This window comes from Thamnophis sirtalis, unplaced genomic scaffold (genome assembly GCF_051295495.1).
Source record: "Thamnophis sirtalis isolate CommonGarterSnake01/CBP01778 unplaced genomic scaffold, rThaSir2_p1.2 scaffold_4, whole genome shotgun sequence".
In the NCBI taxonomy this organism is placed as follows: Eukaryota; Metazoa; Chordata; class Lepidosauria; order Squamata; family Natricidae; genus Thamnophis; species Thamnophis sirtalis.
Window position 1 is genome coordinate 143124147 of NW_028261384.1, and position 26504 is coordinate 143150650.

The window sequence follows — 26504 nt, forward strand, 5'->3', positions numbered from 1 at the left end:
GTCAGCCATGCCTGCTTCAATGGCGGTCAGAGCGTTTAGCATGTCATGGTGTAGTCCTGCAGCTGTTGTGGATGATGGGTGGGAGTTGGGAGCTTGGAGGCAGCAGCTTCTATGGTTTCACAGCAGCAGCCAGATTCTGCCCGGAACACCCCCGGCTTCCTTCCCAGGGTTCTGTGGGATGACAGCGATTTCTCCACCCCGCCCTTTTGCATAGTTCAACCTCGCTCTTAAGGGGCAGCAAAATCCAGTTTTTACTTTCACTGAGTGGCAGCCGGACTACGGAGCTTGCGCAAGGGGCAGCTGGGCCACAGGGGCCTCCCAGGAGGAGGCAGCAGGAAGAGGCCGGACACTCTCTTTCTCCAGGCTCCTTTTTTCAGGCTAGAAAGAGAAACGGCCCTGGGGTGGATAGGCCAAAGCCTGGCTAATCCCTGCACCCCTGACCAACCCTGACGCCCCAGCAGGATGAAGGCCCTAACCAAGTCACCCCACTCCTCGGTCTCTGGCTCCGGTCGTCCTTCAGGCTGCCTGGAAGGTCTGCCGGCCTGGCTGAAGTAGAGCTGGGTTCAGGCACAGCTAAAGAAGCTCTGGGAACGGCCTTTCTCCGGAAGCCTTTTCATTTCTTGCAATTCATTATCCTACATGCGAAGCTCTCCATAATTTCAGCCCTTCTGGTTGGGTCACATAACTCTGAACGATTCATTCTTGAAGCAGTGATTGTTTCCTATCCTGGGTTGGTCGTGTTATCTTGCTGGCTTCCAGTGCAGTGAAACTTCAGTGCAGCTTCATTCCCTCCCAGCGTTTGCCAGCAACGGTTCCACAGGTCCTCGGGTTTTCGCCCCAGGTCCAACCCTGGGATCAGGGTCCCCAAATATGGCCCTGCTGCCCAGGTCCTCAGGCCGTCCGCATGGCCCCCAGAGCCTCTCAGCCTGAGAAGTCTCCCGTGCAGCCTCCTTTCCCCAAGGAGAGACGGACATGCAGAGAAGAGCCAGCAAGCCCCGTGGTGGCCCCAGCTCCCCTCACCTTCCAGGTACAAGCCCCACGGCCTCTGGGGTGAGACAGTGGCATGGGAGAGAAGCAGCCAGCCAGCAGGAGCACATGGTGGGCCAAAGGCTGGCGTGAGAGAGCCCAGCCCCTTCCACACAAGAGTGCTGGTCTGCCAGGCTTTGGAAGAGGCCTTGTTAGGGTGGAAAGTACTGAGCACGGGCCAGAGATTGGGGGGGGGGGTTGTCATGCTCTTCCTGGCCCAGTCATAAGAAATCCAATTGTGGAAGCTCCCCACATGAAGCTGCCGGGTGTGCCTGGTGCCAGGGAGGGTGCGTTGCCCTGTCTGTCTCTCAGTGTTAAACAATCCTGAGCTGTTTAAAGAGAACCGACAGCCTTTTGCCTCTCCAAATATGGGAACCTCTTCATTTCTCTGGCATCGCCTGTCCCTGCAGCTCTCCTGGGGCCCCTCTGCCCATTGTGTCCTGCGTGGACGGGGGGGTGTCTGGGAGAGCACCACGGGGGGGGGGGGAGGGGGGAGGCATTTTAATCAGACGGGTTCTGCCAAGAGCTATTGTGGGTGCCTCCCCCTCCCCCTCTGGGATTGCCCCTCTTGTGGGGGTGGGGAAACTGCTTGGCATCGAGGAGGTCCTTGTACTGCAGTTCGGGTGTAACCATCTGCTGACACACGACCTGTAGGCCAGATGCCAGGCTGGGCTGTAGGGCATAACCAAGGATTGGCACCTGCCCAAACTGGAAGGGGCGGATGTGCTCGTCAGCAATGTGGCCTGGCTCCAGCGGTCCCCCCCCCTGCAAACAGCGCCGCATAAATTCTGCCCGCTGCTTTCGGAGAACGGCCACTTCCCCAGCCATGCGGGCGGTGCCAAAGTGTTTCACGCGTGCCCAGAAAGTGCGGTTGAAGTGAGTGTAGAGGTGCCAGTCCAGGTGATTCCAGGCACGGAGCTGAGCTGCATCGCCGCGGCCCAGCGGGTGAACAGCCTCTGGATTGCGCAGGTTGTGCTGGAAAGCCACCACATCCTCAAAGCCCCAGCAGAGGGCGTCACGCAGCAGCACCAGCGACTCATCCATGTATTCCGTTAGCAGCACCAGGTGGAAAATACGATCCAGGCCCAGCAGAGCAGCGTGGATGGTGGCTAAGACGGGGCTTGCTGGTGGATCAAGGCCAAAGTCAAACCAGAGCAGGTTGCGGGCATAGTGGCTGCCACGCTCCCCGGGCCGGTAGAAGTTCTGTGGGGAAGCCAGGAACTCCGGCAGTGAGCGAGCCCGGCGGAAGGCGGGGACCACACCCCGGTAATAGGAGAAAGCCGATTCAGCCAAGGAAGCCGGGTCCCGCACTATGGAGAAGTAGAAACTGTCCGTGGGCATCACCTTCTGGACCTGGAGGGGAAGATGGGGAGGTTAGTGTTGATGCCAACCACAGGGGATACCCATGGAAAAGATGAGCTCCTGCCTGCCTCCTCCTGGGTGAAAGTTGGGGGCCATCCGCTAACAAAGATGGTTGGGGGCCAGAGGCTGACTGTAAAACCGTTTAGAGGGGGCTGCGAAGCCCAAGTGCTATTTGCTATTTAGCAAAATGTGCACAGGGCTCTTCCCCCAGGCCGCCCCCTCTCCTGGCACCCTAGGCAGCCCTTCTTACATGCCCCACCTCTTCCCTGCCAAATCCCACTCTGGAGGAGCCTCAGCTGGCAGCCTCTTGAGAGACATGAGGCCTTACAACCCCAGCCAGAAGTGGGGGTCCCTTCCGGCTATGGCAACAGCTGGGAAAAGCCCCTTGGAGGAAGGAAGAGCTTTCTGCGTGCGCCCCTCCTCCCACTCCCAGCCCCCCTTCCCACCTCCCTCCCCCCCCCCCGAATCCTGCCTGACTGCTTTGGACTCCTCCCACACACCTCAAGCAAGTTGAAGCGCATGTGGTGGCAAAGGATGTCGAATGGGGGCCCCTCGGGGTGCCACCCTTTTACACGCCGTGCCTGGAAAAGCCTGGGGTAGTTGAACTGGTAGCCAGCCGGCAGGGCGAAGCGCAGCGATCTGGTGTCCCCAAAGCGGTGCAGGATGTTGACCAGGGTGCTGCTGGCGGTCTTGTGGGTCTTCAGGAAGACCAGGTGTCGCCGCGGCTGGCAGGAGGGGAGGGGGCTGGTGGGCTCTTCCTCCCCCACCCCCGCAGGTTCCGCTGAGGGGACCAGAGCAGGCAGGGGAGGGAGCAGCGGAGCCGAGGAGACCCTGCTGGGAGAGTTTGGAAAAGGATGAGCCCACCGACAAAGGCACCGGCTCCCCTTGGAAGCAGAAGGGAAGCCTTTCTCTCTCTCTCTCTCTCTCTAGGCCACAGCCGAGTGGAGGGGGCTGCCGACACCTTCTCCCTTTCTCTCCCTGCCTTGGGCTTCCCCACTGCTCTCCCACTCAGCTAGGTTTCACCCTGCGAGGACCCGGGTTGACCCTCCCACTGAGGCTCTCCTGCTGCCCGGCCACCTCCGCTCCCTAGCAAGCTCTGTGCGCCCAGCCTCTGCCCGGCTGAAACGGAGGGAGGGAGCAGGCGTTACCTCTTCGGAAGGGAGATGCCCAGGAGCTGAACGGTGAAGCCGATCGTTGTGCAGACGGCCAGCGCGACCCAGAGCAAAGGCAGCCGGCAGCAGCAGCACCACCGCTGCCACCTGGGGAGGCTCCTCATCTTTCACCCTGGGGGGGGGCAGAGAGTTAGTGGTGGGAGAGACCCTGTCCTTGGCAGAGCCCATCCCTGGACCTTCAGGGGCAGCCCTACCGAGGCCTTGCAGGGACCCTCTTCCCTCCCGAGGGTTTGCACCTGGCTCACCTGCAAGGCAGGAGGAGGTTCCACGGCTGCCTTTTGGACCTGTCCCCGTCTTGCAGGGGGTCACCTGAGCAGAAGTCAGACGCAAGCAAGCAACCAGTTCAGATCTGCCTGGCCTGGCCTGACCTGCTGATCCCCTGGCTGGAACTTCCTCCTCCCCCCCCCCACAGCTCAAGCCAAGGCAGCCGAGGTCTGAATCTCCAGGTGACCACAAGGTGACCTGAGAAGAGATGACCCTCCAGTCACTCCCAGATTCGGGGGGGGGGCAGGATCTCTAAGAGGTCCTTGGAGGAGTCCTCCCCCCCCCCACCCTGAAGCCAAGCCAAACTGCTGACTGGATGGTAGACTCCCTTGCAGTCCCAGGCCCTCTATATTCATCCCCCCCTCCTCGTTATTCATGGCCAGGGCAAAGACGGGTGGAACAGAGGGCCGAGGCTCCTGTCCTTGGGCTGGTCTCACTGGGCAGGTTTACAGTTGCGCAGACTTCTCAGAGCCCTACAGCTTGGGCAAGTGAAAGGGGCCCGCGCTTGGAAGCCCACCATACCGGGGGGGCGGGGGAGCCCTCTATGAACCCCTTCCGCCCCTAAAGAGCCTCCTGCTGCCCGACTCGCCTCGGGGCCGAGGCAAGCTCTTTTCTCCATAGGAACGCCCCCCCCCATCGCGCCCTTCCCCCCCCCTTGCCATTCATCGGACTACCCGCTGCCTGTTCGGTGCCAGAGCCCAGCAGGGATGAGGCCGACTGCGCACCCACCAGCTGGAGGCCTGCACCCACCAGCTCTGCAAGTCAGCCCCGCGTGGGACTCGCTGGAAAGCCGGAGCTCTGAACCCGTAGCCAACCCAGCGCCTCCAGAGCACGTGCAGAGCGCCTCTCGGGAGGAGCCTCCGCCGACCCGTTTTCGCACACCTGGGTCGAGGTCTCCGGAGCTCCCCAGCGCACGGGCGACCTCAAGCCTCTCGGAAGGTGGGGGGTGTCCGCCTCGGCTCCTCCGCCCGCGGATCCTTCGGCGCCTCCAAACTTTTCCCCGTCCGCCTCGCCGAGAAAGAGCCGGAGGTCTAAGGCCGATCCCTGCCCTTCCCGCGGCTGCCCGGTTCGCCCATTGGGGGCAGAGCGAGGGGACGGCTGGAATCAGCGCCGACACACGATGGTAATCCGGAGCGGGGGGCAGGGGGGGCGCTTCCGCCGCTGGGTCTCCTCGCCCCTCTCTTCTCCTCCTTTCTACTGGCCTTCTACCTCCGCCCCTTCTCTCTCGCAAACTTTTCTGGCCACTCGCGCTTTCTGCCCGCCCCGCAGCATTCCGTGGGCCTCCCGCCCCCCAATCCCTTTGGCTCCGCCCAACCTGCTTCTCTTTGTCCCCCGCTCCTTAACACCCCCCTCCCCCCGGCCTAAAGGACAGGCGGGAGGACGGGCGAAGGCGAACCTCGCCGCTAACCGCATCCATCCCTCCGTCTCTCCATCCGCCCGCCTCGCCTCGCCTCGCCTCTTGGACTCGAACCGCGCCAGTCGCTTCAGACGCCTCCGCGATTCCCCCTCCCCCCCCCGCTCAGCCGCCTTTCCCCGAAGCTGGGTCCTGCTCCGTCCCCTGCCCTTACCCGCTGCCCCGTCTGAGCCCTCCGTGGGGCGGAAGAAAGGCGGCCTTTGGCTTCAGGCGAGGAACCCCTGCTGATCCCCGCCTCGCCTCTTTCAAGGCCGACTGAGGAGTCTGCAAACGGCCGGTGTGGGTCGAGGGCCAGCCCCACTGATTTCTTTACCTCCGGGGAATGGTCCCATCTCCTTTTCCGCCCCTGCTGAAGCTGGGCTCCCGAAGAAAGCCTGGCTCTCTGGCTCTTCCCATTCCTTAAGTAAACTGGACCCATAGGTACAATCCAGCAACTCACTAGGGAAAGTGCCTGGTGGGAATAACTGACCTGGGAGATGGTTCAGGGAAGCCACCTTAGAGGGGGAGCAGTGGAGGGATCCAGAGGGAGTTGACATTGGGTAGTTGGTGCCCCAGAATTTCCCTCCCAGCAATGACAGCTATGCCCCCACAGCTGTGGCTTACATTATCCTCTGGCATTTTCTTTGGATGCAAACAGCAAGCAGCGGGAGAGAGGAGGGCTCCGGGGGGGCCTGGGGGGGCTGACATGGAGGTAGGGGCGGGGGCAGGCTCTGCCTCCCAGGACTGGCACCATTGGTGCGCCTGTGACCATGTCCAGCTTCTCTGGTCAGAGCTGGAAAACCTTTGAGAGCTGTTGAACGCCAGCCTAAGGCTTCATTGGGCAGGGTGAGGTGGTACATGCGGGTGGCATTTAGGCAGGTGAGAGCGTAGCAGCCGGCAGGGCTGGTGCCCCCTCCTCCAAGACGGTCGGAGGGGGCTGGGAGTGCAAACTTGGTGTCCTAGGGCCAAAACCCTGCAGGGGTGGAGCTGAGCTGGCCCTACCATATTCCTTTATTTATTATGAGCAGGCACTAAATCCCCACCATCTGCCCCACTCTGAAATGTAGATTTGGGGAAATGGGTTTTTCAGAATAAATATCTATGCCTATAAAACCCACAGAGGAGCATCAGAATCGGAATCAGGACTAGAGACAGGAAGCCTAAAGACAGGCTTTGCCAGGGATCCATTCACCAGACCCCTCCAAAACCTGAAAGACCCATTGGCACGGGGGGGGGGGCTCTTTCTTGGGTTGAAGGGAAGGGCTGTTGGGCAGTCTCTCCTATCCTTCTGTGCCAAGCCTTGCCCCCCCCCCCCCCGTCCCTCAGACCCATCCCACCTCTTGGAGGATTTTGCTGCCTGGCAGCTGGAAGGCCTGGTGCGGGGAGCAGCCGCCTCTTGGCTGTCCTTTGCTGGAGGCACTTCCAGGCCTCCTTGAGGGCCTTCGTCCTTCTGCCTTATTTGACTCAGACCCTGCCTGTGGCTCGCAACATAAGAGCAAAATGACAAATGTACATTCAAAAACTAAGATAAAACCATAAACAAAATGACAAGTCTGGGCAACAGAGCAAACTATCCTGCGCTCAACAATGGGCTTCGTGCCACCCAGCTCAGGGTCTCAGAGAAGAGCTGTGAGGGCGTAATCTGGGGGAACATTTGGGGGAACTGCATACCAAAATGCGGGTGCCAAGACCTTCCATCACTGGAGGATTTTAAGAAGAGATTGGACATCCCCCTTGTCTCGAATTGTATAGGGTCTCCTGTTTGAGCAGGGGGTCAGACTAGAAGACCTCCGAGGTTCCTTCCACCTCTATTCTGATTGGAGATGCAAAAGGTGTACTTCAAGACCCTAAGAAATAGGAAACGGAGTGTGGGCCAACCCGGTTAGGTTGAAGCAGATGGGCCAGCCGTGCTGGAGACAGGCAATCCCTCAAGTAACCAAGCCCTACTACACCAGGCAGGGCTCTATAGGTCATAAAGAGCATCTGGAATTGCACCTGGAAGCAAATTGGCAATCAGTGCAGCTCATGAAACGGGTGGTACAGAGCCGAGGCGGTGCAGCGGTTAGAGTGCAGCACTGCAGGCTACTTCAGCTGACTGCAGTTCTGCAGTTCGGCTGTTCAAATCTCACCAAGGTTGACTCAGCCTTCCATCCTTCCGAGGTGGGTGAAATGAGGACCCGGATTGTTGTTGGGGGCGATATGCTGACTCTGTAAACCGCTTAGAGAGGGCTGAAAGCCCTATGAAGCGGTATATAAGTCTAACTATTGCTATTGCTATTGCATGCCAATGGATGCCAGTCAATACCAGGGCCACTGTGTTCTGGACCACTGGATGCTTCTGAACACTGCTGAAGGGCCACCCCATGGAGACTGTGCTGTGGTAGTAGAGTTGTAAAGTGACCACTGTGAGGGGCTGTCTGGAGGGCCTCCCAATCTAAGGAGAAGGTGGAATTGGTGGGGCAGGGGAACCTTTGCGTGCCCCCGCCCTTTCAGCAGACTCCCACACCCCACATCACTCTTGAATGGGAAATGTTCATCCACCCAGGGTCAAAGGTGGAATATCTCCAGAATTGGGAGGTTCCCCAAAACCATAGCCAGTTTTGAGTTGGAGACATTTGAGGAGGATCTTATTTCTTGGCGATTAATTTGATTTATTTGACTACCCGTTTCGTAAGAGGGACTCTGCGTATGGCAACACATAACCCATGGCGGTCATGTTTAGGACAGTAAACCCAACGGCCAGCCAGAGCTCACTCAGCGGAGGCTTTGCCCTGAGGGAGGCAGAGAGGGGCTGCTGCCAAGGCGATGGCCAGCTAAGCAGGGCTTGAGCCTGGGCAAAGCAAATAACGTGCGAGACCCCTCTCTGAGTTCATGTGAAGATAAACTGGGTGTGTGTGGACAACAATTCTGATGTGCAGTAAATACTTTTACTCTACAGTAAAAGTAGCCCTGACCTCAGTCGGGTCTCTTGTTGGCCGGGGGGGGGGGGAGTTCCTGGTGAAAGGCTAACGGCATCAGCCCCGTCTGCAGCTCCACACGCTTTCCCCCCAGGAAGATGCTGCCACAAGGAAGCCACGAGTCCAGAGCCAACACGGGGACATTGCTTGACGGAGCGGAGCCTCTCCTTCCTGCTAGCTCTCAGAGTCAAGCAAAGATGATGGGAAAGTAGCTTCCCCCCCCTCCCCCAATGCCGCCTAGGGCTTGATAAGACACCCAAAGGTGCTTTTTCAGGAGGCAACTGGACTTTCTTGTTTTTTCCTTTGGAAGACATTTTTTTTTTTAGTCATTTTATTAAGATTTATAGGCCGCCCTTTTCCCTGAGGGGACTCAGGGCGGCTTACAATCAAAGGGAAGGGGGTGCACTATCAAAGACAAACAATATGTGAACAAAAGAAAGAAAATAATAAAAACACAACTTGCATTCAACAGTCAACACTCGGGCGGGTAAATTGGAAACCTATCCCCAGGCCTGTTGGGAGAGCCAGGTCTTGAGGGCTGTGCGGAAGGTCTGGATGGTGGTGAGGGTGCGGATCTCGACGGGGAGGTCGTTCCACAGGGTCGGAGCTGCAACAGAAAAGGCTCTCCTCTGTGTAGTCGCCAGTCGACATTGACTGGCAGATGGAGTGCGGAGGAGGCCCAGTCTGGGCGATCTAATCGGTCGAAGGGAGGTGATCGGCAGAAGGCGGTCTCTCAAGTACCCAGATCCACTACCATGGAGTGCTTTAAAGGTGGCCATCAATACCCTGAAGCGCACCCGGAGATCGACAGGTAGCCAGTGCAGCTCGCGGAGGATGGGTGTAACGTGGGCGAACCGCGGTGCGCCCACTATCACTCGCGCGGCTGCATTATGGACTAACTGCAGTCGCCGGATGCACTTTAAGGGCAACCCCATGTAGAGCCCATTGCAGTATTCCAGCCTAGAGATCACAAGGGCTCGAGTGACTGTTGCGAGAGCCTCCCGGTTCAGGTAGGGCCGTAACTGATGGACCAGGTGAACCTGGGCAAATGCCCCCCTGGTCACAGCCGACAACTGGTGGTCAAACATCAGCTGTGGGTCCAGGAGGACTCCTAAGTTGCGGACCCTATCTGAGGGGTATAAAATTTGACCCCCCAGCCTAAGTGTTGGAACATTGGCCAAATTTTTGGGAGGGAAACACAACAGCCACTCGGTCTTGTCCGGGTTGAGTACCAGTTTGTTAGCGCTCATCCAGTTCTTAACGGCCTCAAGACCCTGGTTCATCACGTCCACCGCTTCATTGAGTTGGCACGGGGCGGACAGATACAATTGCGTATCGTCCGCATATTGGTGGTATTTTATCCCGTGCCTCCGAATGATCTCGCCCAGCGGTTTCATGTATATGTTAAATAGTAGGGGGGATAAGACCAAACCCTGCGGCACCCCGCATGTTAGGGGGCTCAGGGACGATCTCTGCCCCCCGACCAACACCGACTGCGACCTGTCCGAGAGGTAGGAGGAGAACCACTGCAGAACAGTGCCTCCCACCCCCACCTCCCGCAGTCGTCGCAGAAGGATACCATGGTCGATGGTATCGAAAGCTGCTGAGAGGTCAAGGAGAACCAGGATGGACGCATGGCCTCCATCTCTGGCCCTCCAGAGATCATCGGTCAATGCGACCAAAGCGGTTTCTGTGCTGTAACCGGGCCTGAAGCCGGACTGGAAGGGGTCAAGATAGTTAGCTTCCTCCAAGGTACGCTGAAGCTGGAAGGCCACCACCTTCTCAACAACCTTCCCCACAAAGGGGAGGTTGGAGACTGGACGGTAGTTATTAAGAACTGCTGGATCCAAAGACGGTTTCTTCAGGAGGGGCTTCACCACCGCCGCCTTAAGTGCGGTGGGGAAGTGCCCCTCCCGAAGAGAGGCGGTAACAACCGCCTGGATCCAGCCTCGTGTCACCTCACTGCTGTTGGCAACCAGCCAGGAGGGACATGGGTCCAGTTTACAGGTGGAGGCACTCACAGCTCGCATAGCCTTGTCCATATCCCCGGAGGCAACATCCTGAAACTCAACCCAGAGATGGTCTGCCAAGATATCCCCCTGTGTCTCGGCTGGATCTGCAGGAGTGGAGTCCAGGTCCGATCGAAACCGAGCAACTTTGTCCGGAACTGGTGGAACTGGTCCTCCTCCTCCACCCCCAGGCCTTCAAACAGGCGCTAGGAATGCCTTCCATCCCTGATTGGAGAGGTGGCACATCAGGCTAAGTTTAATTTGGAAAATGTAAAGAAATGGGGGCGGGGTGGGGTGGGGGAGGGGAGGGATCTTTCAAAGGCAGAGTCTTGGCAGGGCTGAGCTGAAGCTTGTTGTCCAGGCTCTGGAAAAGGATCTGGCTGGCATTGCTTGTACAACCAGCTATTATCTGCATACAGAGGGCACCACCTCCCCTACCCACAGAAGACCTGACCAAGCAGCTTCGTGCTGGTAGCTGTTTAGCAGGAGGGGCAAGAAAGTCGAGCCCTGTAGCAAAGCCGGGGTGGGGCTGGGGGCTCCTGATGGAGCTCTTCTCCCCCACCAGCGCTGATTGAAAGCAGCCGGAGAGAAGCCTTCTCCAATGGAGCTCCTCCCGTCCCCAGGTGGTCCTGAGGGATGCCACAGCTGATGGGGTCGAAGGCCACTGAGAGATCAGAGGGTCAGGAGGGATGAGTCACCCCCATCTCAAGCCTGCCAGAGGTCATCCGCAAGAGAGGTCAGAGACATCTGCCCACAATATCCCAACCTAAAACCGGGAACAGGACCAGAAAACCCACCTCCTCCAGGGTCTTCTGGAGCTGCAACTGTTTTGTCAACAGGTTTTCCTTAAAAAGGGGGAGGTGTGTTTGTAGAATTTCTAAAGAATTCCAAAGACGAGGTTCGGAGTAGAAAAATAAAGTTCCTTTTTATTTTCCAAAAATAAATCAGAGTTAATTTGAAAGCAGTTTGCAAAGCGCTGGTGGGTCTCACCCTGACTTCACCTGAGTCACAAAGGAGAGCCACACCAAAATCGAAAATGAAACAGTAGTTATACCCTCCCTAACTCCTCCTACTCCTGGTCAGCTAGCCTGACGAGGGTGGTTACAGACCAATCAGAGACAATAATTACCCTATCTTTTACCTTATTTGGAAATACAATCTTTAGCCAATTAGCCCTTGGCATCCTTCTGGCCAATCAAACAATCACATTTTTCCCGCTCAGTTCATAGCCACTCCTCTTACAGTTCATTGTTCCCCTCTCAAGCATTAACATATTCTTCCCTCCGCCATTACCACGTGGTATAGCTCCCCCTAGTGGACTATTTTAGTAAAATATAAACACTTTATATTATTTTATTACACCAATTCCCCCATTTCTTATTTGGTGATTTGTTTAATATTTTCTTTTATTTCTTTCAATCTTTCTTTCTCAGTTTCAGTATTTTTCATAGGGTGTAGAGTGTCCATACTTTCCAACAAGTGTATTTGGTTACTAATTTCCTTTAGGACCATCATTGTTTTCTCTGTTTGTTGGGCCTGCATAATACTTTTCACAGTTGTGATTACTAAGTTTCTTATTACCGGGATTAGACATGGCAACAACATTAATCCAATTAAAACTACACCAACCATAAATAAGGCTTGCTTCCAGTTTCTGAAAAGGTCCCCTAGGAACCCTCCTTCATCTAGCAGGCCGGTCCAGGTCTGTACAGGAACATGAGCTGTCTGTATCATTTTATGGGTGATTTTCTCTATTACTATTCCGGAATCATCAATTTGTATGCAACAATTGCTAAGGTTAAACTTTCCGCAAACCCCTCCTTCTGCAGCGAGCAAATAGTCTAAGGCTAAGCGATTCTGCATAATATATGTTCTTGATAATACACTTTCCTTTGCAAGTTTTGTTAACGCCTTCGCAGTTTCATTTGTAATTACTTCTAATACTGCTTGTAACCTAATAATTCTGTTAATCATGTAAATTGGCGTTCTATATCCCCACGATCCATCTTGTGCCCACGTTGCAGGATCATAATATGCAATAATTCTCTCAGGGGGCCACTCATCATCCCTCCAGTTACCTATTTTTATCCCTTTAGAGAGATCCACTGAGCGTCTACGTCGTGCGAGAACATCATATACAGGGACTCCCAATCTTTGTCTCTTTTCAATAGGAATTAGGAAAAATGAAGGTTGAATGGCCCCCAGAACACATGACCCATACCAACCCGCAGGTAACATATTATATGCAAAATTACCGCATATCCAATACAATCCATCAGGTGAATTCCATGCAATGGTATCGTTCTCTGGGTCCCAGATTCCTTGTAATTGAGTTACATTCAGTAACGAGTTCTCAGGTTTACTCATATTAATTTGTGAACTCCAAATATTATTTTCCCATTCATTAGTACATTTCAAAAAGCCCATGGGTTTATTCCGATTAGTTTGGTTATTCTTATTTCTAGTATAACATATATGACCTACTATATGGGATGTAACCTGCCAGGTTTCATTGAAATTATTTTTAAAAGTGAAGTTTCTTTGGTATAGTGCTATTTCAGTATAATTTACCTCTTGCACATGCCATGGCCACCTATCTCCCATCGTAGTCCCTCCACATACAAAGCAATTCTTTAGCATAAGTTCTTTAGCTACTTCCTGAGCCAAATTTACAAACATGTTCTTTGCCCTCGGAGGCGTGGGTAGGTCGTTAAGTTTTCCAATCTCTTCTTCATAACTCCAGAAGAACTTTACAGGCTGATTTGTTAGCCTAGTCAACTCGGTTTTTATGACAATCCAACCGTAAGGGTCTTTTCCTGTTCCATCCACCCCGAGTCCCAAAGTGAAATATTTAATGGTAGGATGTTTATCATCTTTAGTATAATAGCGATTGATTTCTGTTAAATTAAATTGAAGACACAGAGGTGTGCAAGAACCTGACAGACAGTCTGTAGTTACCGAGGGCTGGAATAAGGTTATACCAGGGGGTCCCTTAGCAGTTTGATGATTTATAGGGGCATACCAATAGGTAGTTCCCTCGTAACCACCATATGTGGATCCTGAAGATGGCTCCTGCCACAGGTATCTGCGGTTGACAATATATTGTTGTTCCCAAGAATGTGACCCACAAGTAACCCCTCCCCAGGACTTCTGCCCTTGTCCTTTCTCAATAGCTGCACAAACATCAAAGCAAATATCAATTGTGGTTCCTGTAGTGGTATTGGATCCCACCAGGGAATTTTCCCCCTTTTTGTACTGTGTTACCTTATCTGCAGATCCACCTCCCTTATATCCTACAATAGTAACAGTACTCTTGATAGGTCCTACAGCTTTAGGCTCATAGCACTGTATTCCATTGGGAGTGTGGCACTGGTTGTATTGAGTATTATTATATACACATGTTGGTAATATGGTCTCATTACATTCTGGCTTCATAGTATAGTATATTAAGGTCATAGAAACCCTTATACCTTGTTTAGTTTTTTGTAGACAGGCCCTACAGGTGTCATCCTTCAATTCTCTTCCTGTCCTAACTAATCTTAATGCTCTTTGCTCGAGATGGCCAAAACCGTCGCCTCCTTCCTCTAGCTGCTGTTCCAAAAAGGACAGGAACCATTCGCTAAAAGGAGGATATCCTATACTCGCTCTGGAGGTTACTTCTGCCATTATAAATTTTTTAGTCCTTTCTGATTGATACTGGGTGCACTGATACCATCCTATCGTTTGTTCAGTCACCTTGATGGTTATTCGTGACCGACACCTATTCTTTCCAGAATATGACATACCTCTCACATACCGGGGAGCTTTCTTATTTGCAGGCCAGACTTTCCATGTCATGAAACATGGTGCCTCTATACTCTGTAACCAACATGTCAAAGTTATCCAAGTACTAGCTTCCCCATGTATATGGTGAGGGTAAATACATATCCCTTCGGGATTGCACCTTGGTCCATCAGAATGTGGAACAATTGATCTTTTTGAGCGATTGTGCGGGAAAGGGATTCCATAGACTTCCTCTACCATCCCTCTCCTGCCTCTATTTTCATGCATGCATACCCCCCATATGATTAAAGGTAAAATTCCCATCACTGTTATCATCCCTATAAAATGCCATAGAAAATACTTGCAAGACATAGATGGAACCCAATAATCCCAGAACCCTTCTACTTGTCCTCTGATGAAAGGGCATCGTGGTTGCTTTACCCTTTGAACGTAAGGGCGGCCAGTAACTTGCGCAGGTCGGATCTTCATTTCCTTTTCTTTTAGGAAAGTTGTTGCCTTTTCAACACCAGCTTCAGTGGCTCCTTTTGAAACGCCCTCCAAGTTCCTGGTTCTTCCAAATTGGCTCTCTTCACTCTGGTGTAGTGGGTCCAGCCTTTTTCCCCAGTCCGGATTGCAGTGTCCGTGGTCAACAGCACCAGGAATGGTCCATCCCACTTTGGCTTTAGGGAATCGTCCTTCCAAGTTTTTATCCACACCTGGTCTCCCACTTCAATGGAGTGTACTTTGAAGCTCAATGGAGGAGTCTGTATCAAATATCCAGCTTTTCTGAAAAATTCAAAAGTCTGGGACAGTGTTTGCAAGTATTGAATCAACCCTTTGTCTTTACTAGGTAAATCTCCCATTCGTATCCCAACATCTCTTAATGGCATCCCAAATAACATCTCGTAAGGTGAGATTCCCACATCCCTCCTGGGTTGTGTTCTTATTCTAAATAAAGCTATTGGCAAGGCTTTTATCCAATTCATTCCTGTCTCCAAATACAACTTTGTCAGCATCACTTTAATTTTTCCATTCATATTCTCCACCTTTCCACTAGAGGGCGGATGCCACGGGCTATGCAGGTCCCACTTAATTCCCAATACATTAGCAATTCCTTGAGTAATCTTCCCCGTGAAATGTCTTCCCTGATCACTATCGATTCTCTGAACCACTCCATATCTTGGTATAATATGCTCTAAGATTAATCTGACAACAGTTCTCGCAGTTTCATCAAAACATGGGTAGGCTTCCACCCACCCTGTTAAATGATCTATAATAACCAACAAATATTTATATCTCCCCACTTGTGGCATTTCAGTAAAGTCTATTTGTATATTTTGAAAAGGATAAAGCGCTAAAGGCCTCCCTCCTCTTTGTTTTTCCCTTAATTGGTTTTGGTTTACCCTCTGACAAATTATACATTTTTGGGTCACTTGTTGCGCGGCAGTATAAACTTTTACTCCTGCATATTTCTTTAGTACTTCATCAATCAAAGCTTGAGTTCCCCAATGGCTCCCCTCATGTAATCTCTCAAAGATTTGTCTCATTAGGGGGTAATTGAGGATTTGTCTCCCATCTGGTAACCACCATTTCCCCTCTTCATTCTTCTTTCCCCCCATTTGTTTAATTTTATTCTCCTCCTTCTCATTAAAAATTGGTATTTCTTTCACTTCATACACATGGGGAATCATAACTTTGATCTGTTCAATGACTTCATTCATGCCTGCTTCTTTAGCCTCCTGGTCCGCCAGCCTATTTCCCTGTTTCTCTATTTCATCCCCTCTTTGATGTGCCCTTAAATGCACCACTGCAACTCTATGTGGCAATACAAGGGCTGATAATACTTCTTCTATTAACTGTTGATGTATCAGGTTTTTCCCTTGGCTTGTCACATACCCCCTCTCCTTCCAGATTTTCCCAAAGGTTTGCACCACTCCAAAGGCGTACTTAGAGTCGGTGTAAATCGTCAAATTTGATTTTTCCCCCAATATGAGAGCTCTCTTCAAGGCATATAATTCAGCTGCCTGTGCAGACCAATGGTTTGGCAACCTCCCCCCTTCCAAAAGAGCCCACGTGCCCTCCTGAATTATAGCGTACCCATTTTGCCTTTTCCCTTCCACCACTCGTGAAGAACCATCAATGTACCATCTTTCTCCCTTTTCCAAAGGGGTATCCTGTAAATCCGGCCTAATTTTTGTTTCTAAATCCAATATTTCACTACACCAATGTTCAATTTCTTCCCCTCCTGATGAATTAATTTTATTGAGGAACTGTGCTGGATTCAATGCCGAGTCCGTTGTTAGAACTAGGTCAGCATGATCCAGCAACATACCCTCATATTTCAACAACCTTGAATCAGTCAACCACCTCCCAGCTTTCTGTCTCAACAATGTTCTCACTTGGTGTGGGCTGCTCACAATTAGCGCCCCTCCCATTGTGATTTTCTCACTCTTCTTTACTAATAACGCTACTGCTGCTACGGCTTGAATACATGTGGGCCATCCTTGAGCTACAGGGTCAAGGTTTTCGGACAGATATGCTACTGGTTTCTTTTGCCCCGCCCAACTTTGTGTCAAAATCCCCAGGGCTGTCCCTCCTTCCACTGACGCAAAAAGGTGAAATGGTTTCTCTAAATTGGGAAGACTTAGGACTGGGGCACTGACTAACAAGTGCTTAAGTCTCTGAAAGTCTTCATCCAACCCTTTGGTCCACCCAATTTTAAATGGTTTTGTTTGAGTTAACTGTTCATATAATCCTTTGGTCCATTTGGCATAATCTTCTATCCATAGCCTACAATATCCAATTAATCCTAAAAACTTTCTCAACTCTTTTTGCGTTTTAGGCCTTGGTTGTTCTATAATCCCTTGAATTCTTTCAGCACTGATCTTTCTTGAGCCCTGACTAATTAAATGTCCCAAATATTTCACTTCTGGTTCTACAAACTGAAGTTTCCCTCTACTTACTCTCAGACCCTGTTGGGCCAAAAAATTCAATAAAGCCACTGTTCCTTCCTCGGTATCTATTTTCTTCTTGCCTGACACTAAAAGATCATCTACATATTGGATCATGTTTATTCCTTTTGGTAACTTAAACTTTTCTAAGGTCTGTTCTAATACTTGTCCAAACAAATTTGGAGATTCTGTAAACCCTTGAGGCAACACTGTCCATTGATACTGCTGTTTCCTCCCAGTGAAAGGGTTCTCCCATTCGAATGCAAATAGAGCCCTACTGTCTTTGTCTAAAGGACAGGACCAGAAAGCGTCTTTTAAATCTATTACACTAAACCAGCGGTGTTCTACAGGTATTTTGCTCAAGATAGTATAGGGATTTGGGACTACCGGATGTCTGGTTTCTACTATTTTATTTAAAAGTCTCAGGTCCTGCACCATCCTATAAGTACCATCTGGTTTTCTCACAGGCAATATAGGGGTATTGTAAGGTGACATAGTCCCTTCTAATAATCCGTCGTTTATTAGTTGGTCTATCACTGGTTGAAGACCTTTTCTTCCTTCCATCGGAATATTATACTGTTTTTGGCTTACTATCTCACTATTGGGTTTCAATTTTATCTTTAGAGGCTCTATCTCTAACCCACCCCTATTTCCCGGTTGCACCCAAACTAAAGGGTCGATCTTTTGCTCTTTCTCTTCTGTTAGAACATAAACTGTTTCACTTTTGTCAAAGCTTATTGTAATTCCCAAGGCAGACATCAGATCTCTTCCCATGATGTTAATTCCTGCTTCAGGCACATACAATAATTTTAGAGTCCGGATCTCATTTTTCCCATATCTTATTTTCACTGGTTCTAACTGCTTTACATTAAAAGCTTCCCCCTTTACCCCACTAACTTTTATTTTTGCTTGACCATCAATTTTCCCTTCTTTTGGCATCACACACATAGAGGTGCGAGATGCTCCAGTGTCCACTAAGAAGGTATATTCCTGGGTTCCCACCTCCAAATTTATCAAGGGCTCCCGGCGGGAACTCCTAATGAGGGGCCCCTGACTTCCCTAGTATATATCTTCGTCCTCTTCCATCAGCCTATTAATTTGTTCCCCTCTGATCAGGGCGGGGCACTCTCTCTTAAAATGCCCCATCCTGCCGCAATGAAAGCAAGTTCCTCTTTCACCCATTGCCCCTCCTCTCATCATCCCTCTGGTGGCTCCACCCCGATTCCTCATTCCAAACCTACCTCTACATCCAACAGTCCCTCCCCCTCGCCCACGTGGCGCCCAACTCCTTTCTCCTTCCCTTTTCTCCGCTTGCATCACTTCCCTTACTGCAACTGCCATCATCTTGCTGGCCCTTTGTCCATCTCTCTTCACTTTCTCTTCCTCTCTGTTTACATAAACCTTTTGTGCTTCTCTTAACAGAACCTCCATAGCTTCCGTGGTCCAATTTTCCCTCTTCTGTAATTTCTTAGCAATATCCGGCCAGGCTTTGGTAACAAACTGGATTTTCACCACTTGGATATTTAGAGCATTGTCCGGATCCACCCCAGCATATTTACGCATTCCGTCCTTAAGACGCTGCAAATATGTTGCCGGGTCCTCATCCTTCCCTTGATTTATATTTACTGCTTTGGTCATGTTTTGTGCTTGTGGAATAGCTTCTTTCATTCCTTTTATGATTATTGATCTCAAATCCATCATATTCTGTCTTCCCTCTGCATCATTATTATTCCAATTTGGCCTTGCTAATGGGTATTTAATGTCCCCTCTGACTTGATTTCCTTGTACTCCCGGATTCTCCCTTTCCCAAATTGCCATTGCAGCTGTCCTAATTAACTTTCTTTCCTCTGGGCTAAACAAAGTTCTCATTATATTTTGCATTTCATCCCAGGTGTAAACGTTAGGTCCTAATAGGGCATCCAACTGATCGCTTACGGTCAGGGGATCTTCAACAAAACTTTTCATTTCTTTCTTAAATGCCCGTACTTCGGATGATCGCAAGGGTTCATGTACATATGTTATGATCGGAACCCCATTGGGATCATTTCCGTTCGGGGTTTCCCTTAAAGGGAATTGTTTAATTCGTTCTCCTTCTTGTGTGGAATCCAAAGGAGGCTGTCTAATTAGTTCCTCTTCCTCCATCTGCCTTGTTAAATCTTTCCTCACGTTTGCTAGCTCATTTCCCCTACAAACCTCCCTTTTGCCTGGAATCCACGGTCCTGAGTTGGTCAAAACCGGCATAGGTGGGGTCACAAAATTGGATGTTTCAAAGGGATTACTTGTGTTCCTCTCCACCATTTGGGGGCTTAAAATTGGCATAGAGGGACTGAGCCATTGGCTGGGAGTCAGCTGGCTTATTCCTCCAGGCATTTCAGGGTATAAGGGGGGGTTTAACACATTGGCTGGATGCGGGGGATTTTGAATATGTATCATATTATATGGGGGAGGAGCAGCAACTTGAGGAGGAGATGTAATTTTTAACAAATCTCTCCTCGTCTCCTCCTTCTCATCTTCTTCTATCTCTTCAATATTTTTAGACTTGGCTATCAAAATTCTTTCCGAAGGCCAAAGATCTGGGTTCCACAATAAAGCATAATCTAACTCATTCTCTAAGTTCTTACATTGTTTTTGTTTCACGTAATCATACAGATTACGGCATTGAAAATAATTTACAGCGCCATCTCGTGGCCACTCAATATTATTATCTTCCCACCAAATAAAACAGCACAGATTTACCATATTCTCTTTAGTCAATCCCAGCCTTAAAACTTCTCGATTATAGGGTGGGGACCCCCACCCAGCCAATATCTGGCCTAACGGGCCATTTGGATTGATTTTAAGTTTGGGATTCCTTCTCATTTTCTTTACACACTTCATTTTTGGTTTAATTGAACTTCCACCACCCATCTTCCCGATTGGTGGCTAACTTTTCTCCCGAGTATGTGTTCCTATGTCCCTCTCAACAACCCTTCCAAACTCACACGTCACCGTCTCCGGACATTCAACAATATCCCCTTCACTCACTCAGTCCTGCAGGTCCCCCAGGACCCCTCAAAAGGACTTTTTCCCAGCCCCCCGTTGTTGATTCTCACCACACAACTCTAACCGTGACCGCCCTGGGCCGTGTTTCTGGTGTCTTTTTACCAGGTACTCACTCAGGGTTCTGTGCACAGATGTTTCCCGGTCGATCTCCAAGCCGTCTTTTCCTCTTTATTCAACCTCTTTTCCTTTATTCAACTCCCCCTACTACTCGTCTATCGCACAATTTTTACAGGCTTCCAAGAGCTCCGCAGTTCTCTAGGTAGTTCCCCCTCTTCTCAAATTCAGAGAAGGGTGCACCCAAGGGAGACCCCCCTAGAGCCCAGCAAGAGATTGAATCCCGGACGAGCCCCCAATTTGTTTGTAGAATTTCTAAAGAATTCCAAAGACGAGGTTCGGAGTAGAAAAATAAAGTTCCTTTTTATTTTCCAAAAATAAATCAGAGTTAATTTGAAAGCAGTTTGCAAAGCGCTGGTGGGTCTCACCCTGACTTCACCTGAGTCACAAAGGAGAGCCACACCAAAATCGAAAATGAAACAGTAGTTATACCCTCCCTAACTCCTCCTACTCCTGGTCAGCTAGCCTGACGAGGGTGGTTACAGACCAATCAGAGACAATAATTACCCTATCTTTTACCTTATTTGGAAATACAATCTTTAGCCAATTAGCCCTTGGCATCCTTCTGGCCAATCAAACAATCACATTTTTCCCGCTCAGTTCATAGCCACTCCTCTTACAGTTCATTGTTCCCCTCTCAAGCATTAACATATTCTTCCCTCCGCCATTACCACGTGGTATAGCTCCCCCTAGTGGACTATTTTAGTAAAATATAAACACTTTATATTATTTTATTACACCAGGTGGATGAAAGTGGTCCAGATCTCTTCTTCCTCTGTGGAACGAGGCTCATGAACTTCGGAAAAAATGGACCCTTGCCTGGCTCCTTGAACATCTTCACCCGTGAAATCCTAAAAGCCATCGCTCCTTCCTGCGTCCTTCTTCGACATCCACAGGGGACATTGTCTCCCTCTGTGTCCATGGAAAGAAACAAGGAGCAGAACGTTGAATTAAACCCACTGGGACGCTCGCTGGGTGGATCACAGGGCCTCAGTCCAGATGCTACATTAATTAACACTTTCAATATTTCTTCTTGCTTCCGATGGATTAAATTCTGAAGAAAGTGTGGACTGAATGGCCCTTTAAGCCAGACGAGAAGCATTTAGTCTGAATCTGTTTTTAATGAAGGGTTTCTTAAAGTGCGATCAGAGCAGTTGCAGAAGGGGGAGTCGGGAGGCTCCTGCCTGTTGATTGTGGCATCAGAAGGCCTCATTTTGGAGAATCTAGGTTTCTTCGGATGAAAGCAGTGGCGACGGCCCCTCCATTGCCTCCCCTACACGCATGTGCTGAGGTTGAGCTGGCGGGATGGCAGGTTAGGGCCTGTGGCAGCCACAGAGGTCTGAGCTAGCATTTCAACCCACTGCTGCTGGGGGAGGGGGCTTTGCTCTGCTGCTGCAGGAAGGCCAGCCCCCTCCCCCAGGGCTTGCATTCAGGCAGGGCTGCCTGTTCTCTGGGCTGATCCAAACTCTGCAAGAACTGAGGAAAAACCCGCCACCAGCTGAGGCCTCTGGACTGCAGTCTGCCTGGCCCCTTCCCTCCTGTGCTTTGCTCCTCTCTGGCAGCATCAGTGGGGTTCAGTAGCCCAGGAATCCGGCAGGGAGACCCAGGGGAGGGTCTCTGCTCTGCATCTGCCAGGAAGTGGCATCCTGGTGGCACTGCCCTCCATCAGTTCATTTGAAGGGTGGCAGGGGTCGGGGGGGGGTACAGGGCTGAGGGGCAAGCTGAGGGTGCTGCCCAGCATGGCACTCCAAGGAGCAGACGGTGCCTGCGTAACGTCTCACACAGGCATGCGATCCCTGTTGTCCGTGGGCACCGAAGGAAACCAGGGCTGGTCTCAGCTGCCAAAGCTTTGACCAGATCCTTTTTCCCATGGGGAAATAGAGGCAGCTGGCCCTCTGCCCCAAGCGGACCCTCTCAGTGACCTGCAGGTTCATTTCTCCTTTGCAATATTTTGGTCCCATTCGACAGAGGGTTAGAAGGCAGAGGGAGAGGAATTTTCCAGCGCCACCAAAAAGGGTTGCGGTCTTCAGGCCTCTGTGGTGGCAAAGAGAACACAGGGAGGGGAACAGGGGGGTCTGGACAGTTGGTCACTTGTGGCCTGCTCAGTCTCCACTGCTGGGGTGGGGAGAGAAGCATTGCCGTGAGTCTGCCTGAATCCCAGCCCCAAGTTTTGAGATTTGGGATCTCTGCTGGTTGCATGTCGGGAGATCGGTTGCCTCTGCCCTTTGGAGCAGCTGGAGAGGGGGGGGGCTCCAGAGATGCCGCCTCCTGGCGCTTGGTCTCCCCTGAAGAGACCCAGGAAGCCTCTGGGCCCTTTCACTCTGCTGACCTTCTGGGCACAGGGGAAGCTAGCAGCCCACCCACCCACCCTCCCCGGGCAGGGCCATGCAGCAGAGAAGCCGTGTCTGGGGAAGGAGCAACACCCTTTCCCCAAAGGTGGTCTGCTGGAGCACAGAGGGTAGGGGCTCCAACTACCCCCCCCCCGACATTCTCCTGCAGACTTTCTGCCTTGTGAGTGTACAATCTGATCCCAATTTTCATTAAACTGCAGGCCCTCCCCGTTCAGCTGCTGCTTAAGGACAAGAATATACAACCTCAGATCTCAAAGCCTCTGCAGAAATGGATTCAAAGTAGCAATTCTTAATTTGTCAGAATATGAAATTATTTTTAAAAAACGCAGGGTGTACTTTAATTAGAATATCTGTTAAATCAAATTGATTAAATTGTGTTATTATAATTATACTAAATTAATTGAGTCAAGTGTTTTCCCCCCTAAGTCATTCTAGTCTGTGGGACCGAGAAGAATTGAGCGGCTGAGGGTTATGGCACTCGTGGAAAAAACGGTTTGCGCTTCGTCTTGACTGGAGCATCTCAGAATCATCCAGACCAAAACACGGCAGGGCGTTCTTTGTGCGCATAGTGACAATCCACTGGAGAAAGGCTGATCTCTTCAGAAGAGAAATGGTTGTACGTTTATCTTACATGCCAGGAAAGTAAGGCTCAAACTCTTGCAAACCGGACTTCTGCAATATGTGGCACAGGAACTGCCAGGTACACGAGTTGCATATAGGATCAGTCATCAAAAGGCGACCTTGAGAAAGTGGGTTCCAGGCCATCTGATTTGCCCACTGAATTATGATGACCAGAAGAAGAGGAAGATAAAACACAACAAAAATGAGAAGAGGGAGTGGATCAAAGCTGCATAATCTCTATTTATTTGAGTCAGTGGTGGGTTCCTACCGGTTCGGACTGGTTCGGCCAGTTTGGTAATGGTTTGGCGGCCTGGGACAAGCAGCAACCCAGGCCTGCTACGCCCCTGAACCGGTTCTCCGGGCCGTAGGTGGAGCCATCTTGTTTTTCGGTTCTGCACATGCGCAGAACAACTTTTATTCTTCTGTGCATGCGTGTGCACATGGGGCACATCCACAAGGGAACTGGCAGTAGTGACTGCCGTAACCCACCCCTGATTTGAGTTACATGAAAAATGCATTATGGGAAAGGATGGACCGGCAGAACTAATTAACTCAGATGCGGTGAAGAAGGTGCCTTGATTGCTGGAAGAGGAGAAGAAGATTTGGAGAGGGTGAGGCAGGGAAACCCTGGTCTGGGCTGCTCAGTAGGAGGGAACGGAGATGTCAAAAGGCAAAGCCAGTTCATTGCAAATAGGCAGAGAAGAAGCTACAGCAGTAATGGACTTTATTTTATTATTCTATCTATTAAACCGCCCACCTCCTTTATTTAATCTTTATCTTCTTCGGCTGAAACATTCATGGGGTGGTGACCATCACTGTAAAACAAAGCACTGCCTGCTAGTAGGGAGAAAGATCAGGACACATCTGGACAAAAGACTGATGTGCAGAAACATCAAACTTACAACCTGCGCCGTGAAGGCCGCTGTTTCCCCAGCTGAGCCCTAAGAGCTGAGCCACAATAAAAGGTTGGGTGAAAAGGCCCCGACGCCTTTAGTGGGACTGCAGATCATGGTGGATCCCGACCTGAAAGGAGGCCGTATAATTCAGGGCCAGGTGAAGAAAAGCAGCTGAGGGGAAGCTGAAGCTTAGCTACTTTGTGTACGTGACGTAAAAGAGGTTGGCGCTTGGAAAAACCCAAGGCAGCAGCAGAGTGAAGGAGGCCAGCAGAAGACAAGGTGGTTCTTTAGGAGATGACAAAAGCCAGAACTTAATCAAGTCCCTTTACCTGGTTCTTCCCCTTCTCTTCCACCTTTCCCAGCATTGGAGGTTCAGGAGGCCCAGGACTTTGCATAACATGAGGGGGGGGGGGGAAATAATAATACTTTGACCCTGGCTATTTTCTTTGCTATCCATGGCATTTTTCGGAGTCTTCACCAACAACACCAAAGTGGAAACACATCAAGACCTTTTTCTAACTGGCTTCTTCAAGTCCAACTTTCAATTCTACAGAGTGTCCCAGAAAAAATAATTGCCTGTGTGATTCTGATCTTTAATACACATCATGACATCCCCCCCAAGAGCTTCCTCTACACAGCGCTAGTTGGTGGCGTATTTCTTGACAGCAGATGGTCCCTGGGGAGAATCAGTTGTAAATTGGCAGAAGTTATCTATCACTTGAACGTCTTCAAAATCGGTTCTGCCGCAGGTTGATGTACCTGTTGTCATTAGTTTTTCTCTTTATTTATTTTTAAAAATAATGTTTATTAGACATTTCAACATTTAAAAAGACACACAATTCCACTTGTTACAGTGTTCCCCGTATCAATATAACTCATATTAACATAGTTTCTAAATATATAGATTGCTTTTCTGTGTAATATATTCCTTTAAGTTATAACAATATTTACAAATATATATTGTGTTCTCTTCTTTTGATATAAATCTTACATATTCCTTATATAGTAGCTTTACTTCTATCTTCCAGCCAATTGTACCAAATATTCCAAATTTTATAATACTCCAATTCTTCTCTATCCTTTAATTCCATGGTTAACCTATCCATCTCTGCACACTCTACTACCTTTTTTTTATTATCATTAGATCGGAGGGGGTGTTGTTCTGTTTCCAATTTTGAGCAAAAACGATTGTAGCTGTGGTTAACATATGCATATTATGTATTGAAATTTTTTTACACATATTTCCCCTTAATATGCCCAATAGGAATACCTCTAGTTTCAGTTCAATTTTTTTCTCCTGTAATTTCTTCTAACCATTTCTTTACTTTGAGCCAATAGTCCCTGGCTTTGGGCATGTCCACCACGCATGATAGAAAGTTCCTTGTTTATAGCTGCATCATTTTGCCTAGTCTCGCCGGGGGTTAATGCCAACGATAAAACATTTTGTACAAGTTTTCTTTGTAGGCTGCTGACATTGTTAATTTGTAATTTTTCTCCCATTTTCCCCCCAATATTCTAATTCAATACTATAACCAAAATTACCCCTACTTGTCATCTCTTTCACTGTTTCTTCCTCCATTTTAAATCTTAAGAAATAATTATATGCTTTGGTAATCATTTTTCCCCCTGTCCCCTGTAGTATTTTATCTAATTCCTGCCATATTGTTCTAAATCTTTTTTGGATCTTGTCCTAATTTACAGCTGAGCTGAGGTGGCGCAGTGGTTAAATGCAGCACTGCAGGCTAATTCAGCTGACTGCAGTTCTGCAGTTCGGCTGTTCAAATCTCACCGGCTCAGGGTTGACTCAGCCTTCCATCCTTCCGAGGTGGGTAAAATGAGGACCCGGATTGCTGTTGGGGGCGATATGCTGACTCTGTAAACCGCTTAGAGAGGGCTGAAAGCCCTATGAAGCGGTATATAAGTCTAACTGCTATTGCTATTGCTACAGGTATGGCCACCAGCTTATCTCTATTCCTCGGCTCTTTAACTCTTGGTCAGATTTTAATTTCCCTTGCTCATCCAATAATTCTTTGTATCTCACTATCTTGTTTACGTCTAATATTTTTCTTTTGCTGCTTATATAATTTTTCTTAGTGTCCGTTACCGCATTAAAATCTCCTATTAGGCATATATTCTCCTGTTCTGATTCTATTATTTTCCAGTGTAATTTATGATAAAATTCCTTCTGGCTAGCATTTGGTGTGTATATTACTTCCAGTAACATTAGTTTTTGACTTATTATTTCTGTCAATTGGATTCCCTCTTCATCAGCCTATTATATGGTAACTCCCAACCCAAAGTGGGGATGACTGCTACCACACCCCCTGCCTGTTCAGGCACCGCTTCTGCTCCCAGTCCCAATAAAAAGAGTTACATTTTGTGGCACTCACATCTGCCAAATGGGCCCAGGGTTGTCAGAGGTGGAGGATGCAGGAAGCTTAAATCAAAGGAGGCTATGGAAGAAGATGACAAGATGCGCCTCCGGTGGGCTGGAGGCATTGCTAGCTCTGGGCCTCTTGTCAACTGGGTGGGGATGTGGATGGGCAAGCTGCATGTCAGCTGGGCCTCATCCAAGTAGACCTCA

The 26504-nt window shown here is 49.9% G+C and overlaps 1 protein-coding gene across 2 annotated transcripts; it reads right to left on the bottom strand.

The window, feature by feature from the left end:
* Nucleotides 1-1527: 1527 nt before the first annotated feature.
* GAL3ST4 (galactose-3-O-sulfotransferase 4) lies at nt 1528-3664 on the bottom strand. Of its 2 annotated transcripts, none has more exons than XM_087712139.1 (3): nt 3537-3664; nt 2889-3219; nt 1528-2379 (listed from the first exon to the last, which is right to left on the bottom strand). In XM_087712139.1, the coding sequence occupies exons 1-3, from the start codon at nt 3662-3664 to the stop codon at nt 1528-1530; spliced, it is 1311 nt and encodes a 436-aa protein (XP_087568265.1). The 2 variants fall into 2 exon arrangements, with proteins under 2 accessions (XP_087568265.1, XP_087568264.1); XM_087712138.1 differs by having other exon boundaries at nt 2889-3222.
* Nucleotides 3665-26504: the final 22840 nt, after the last annotated feature.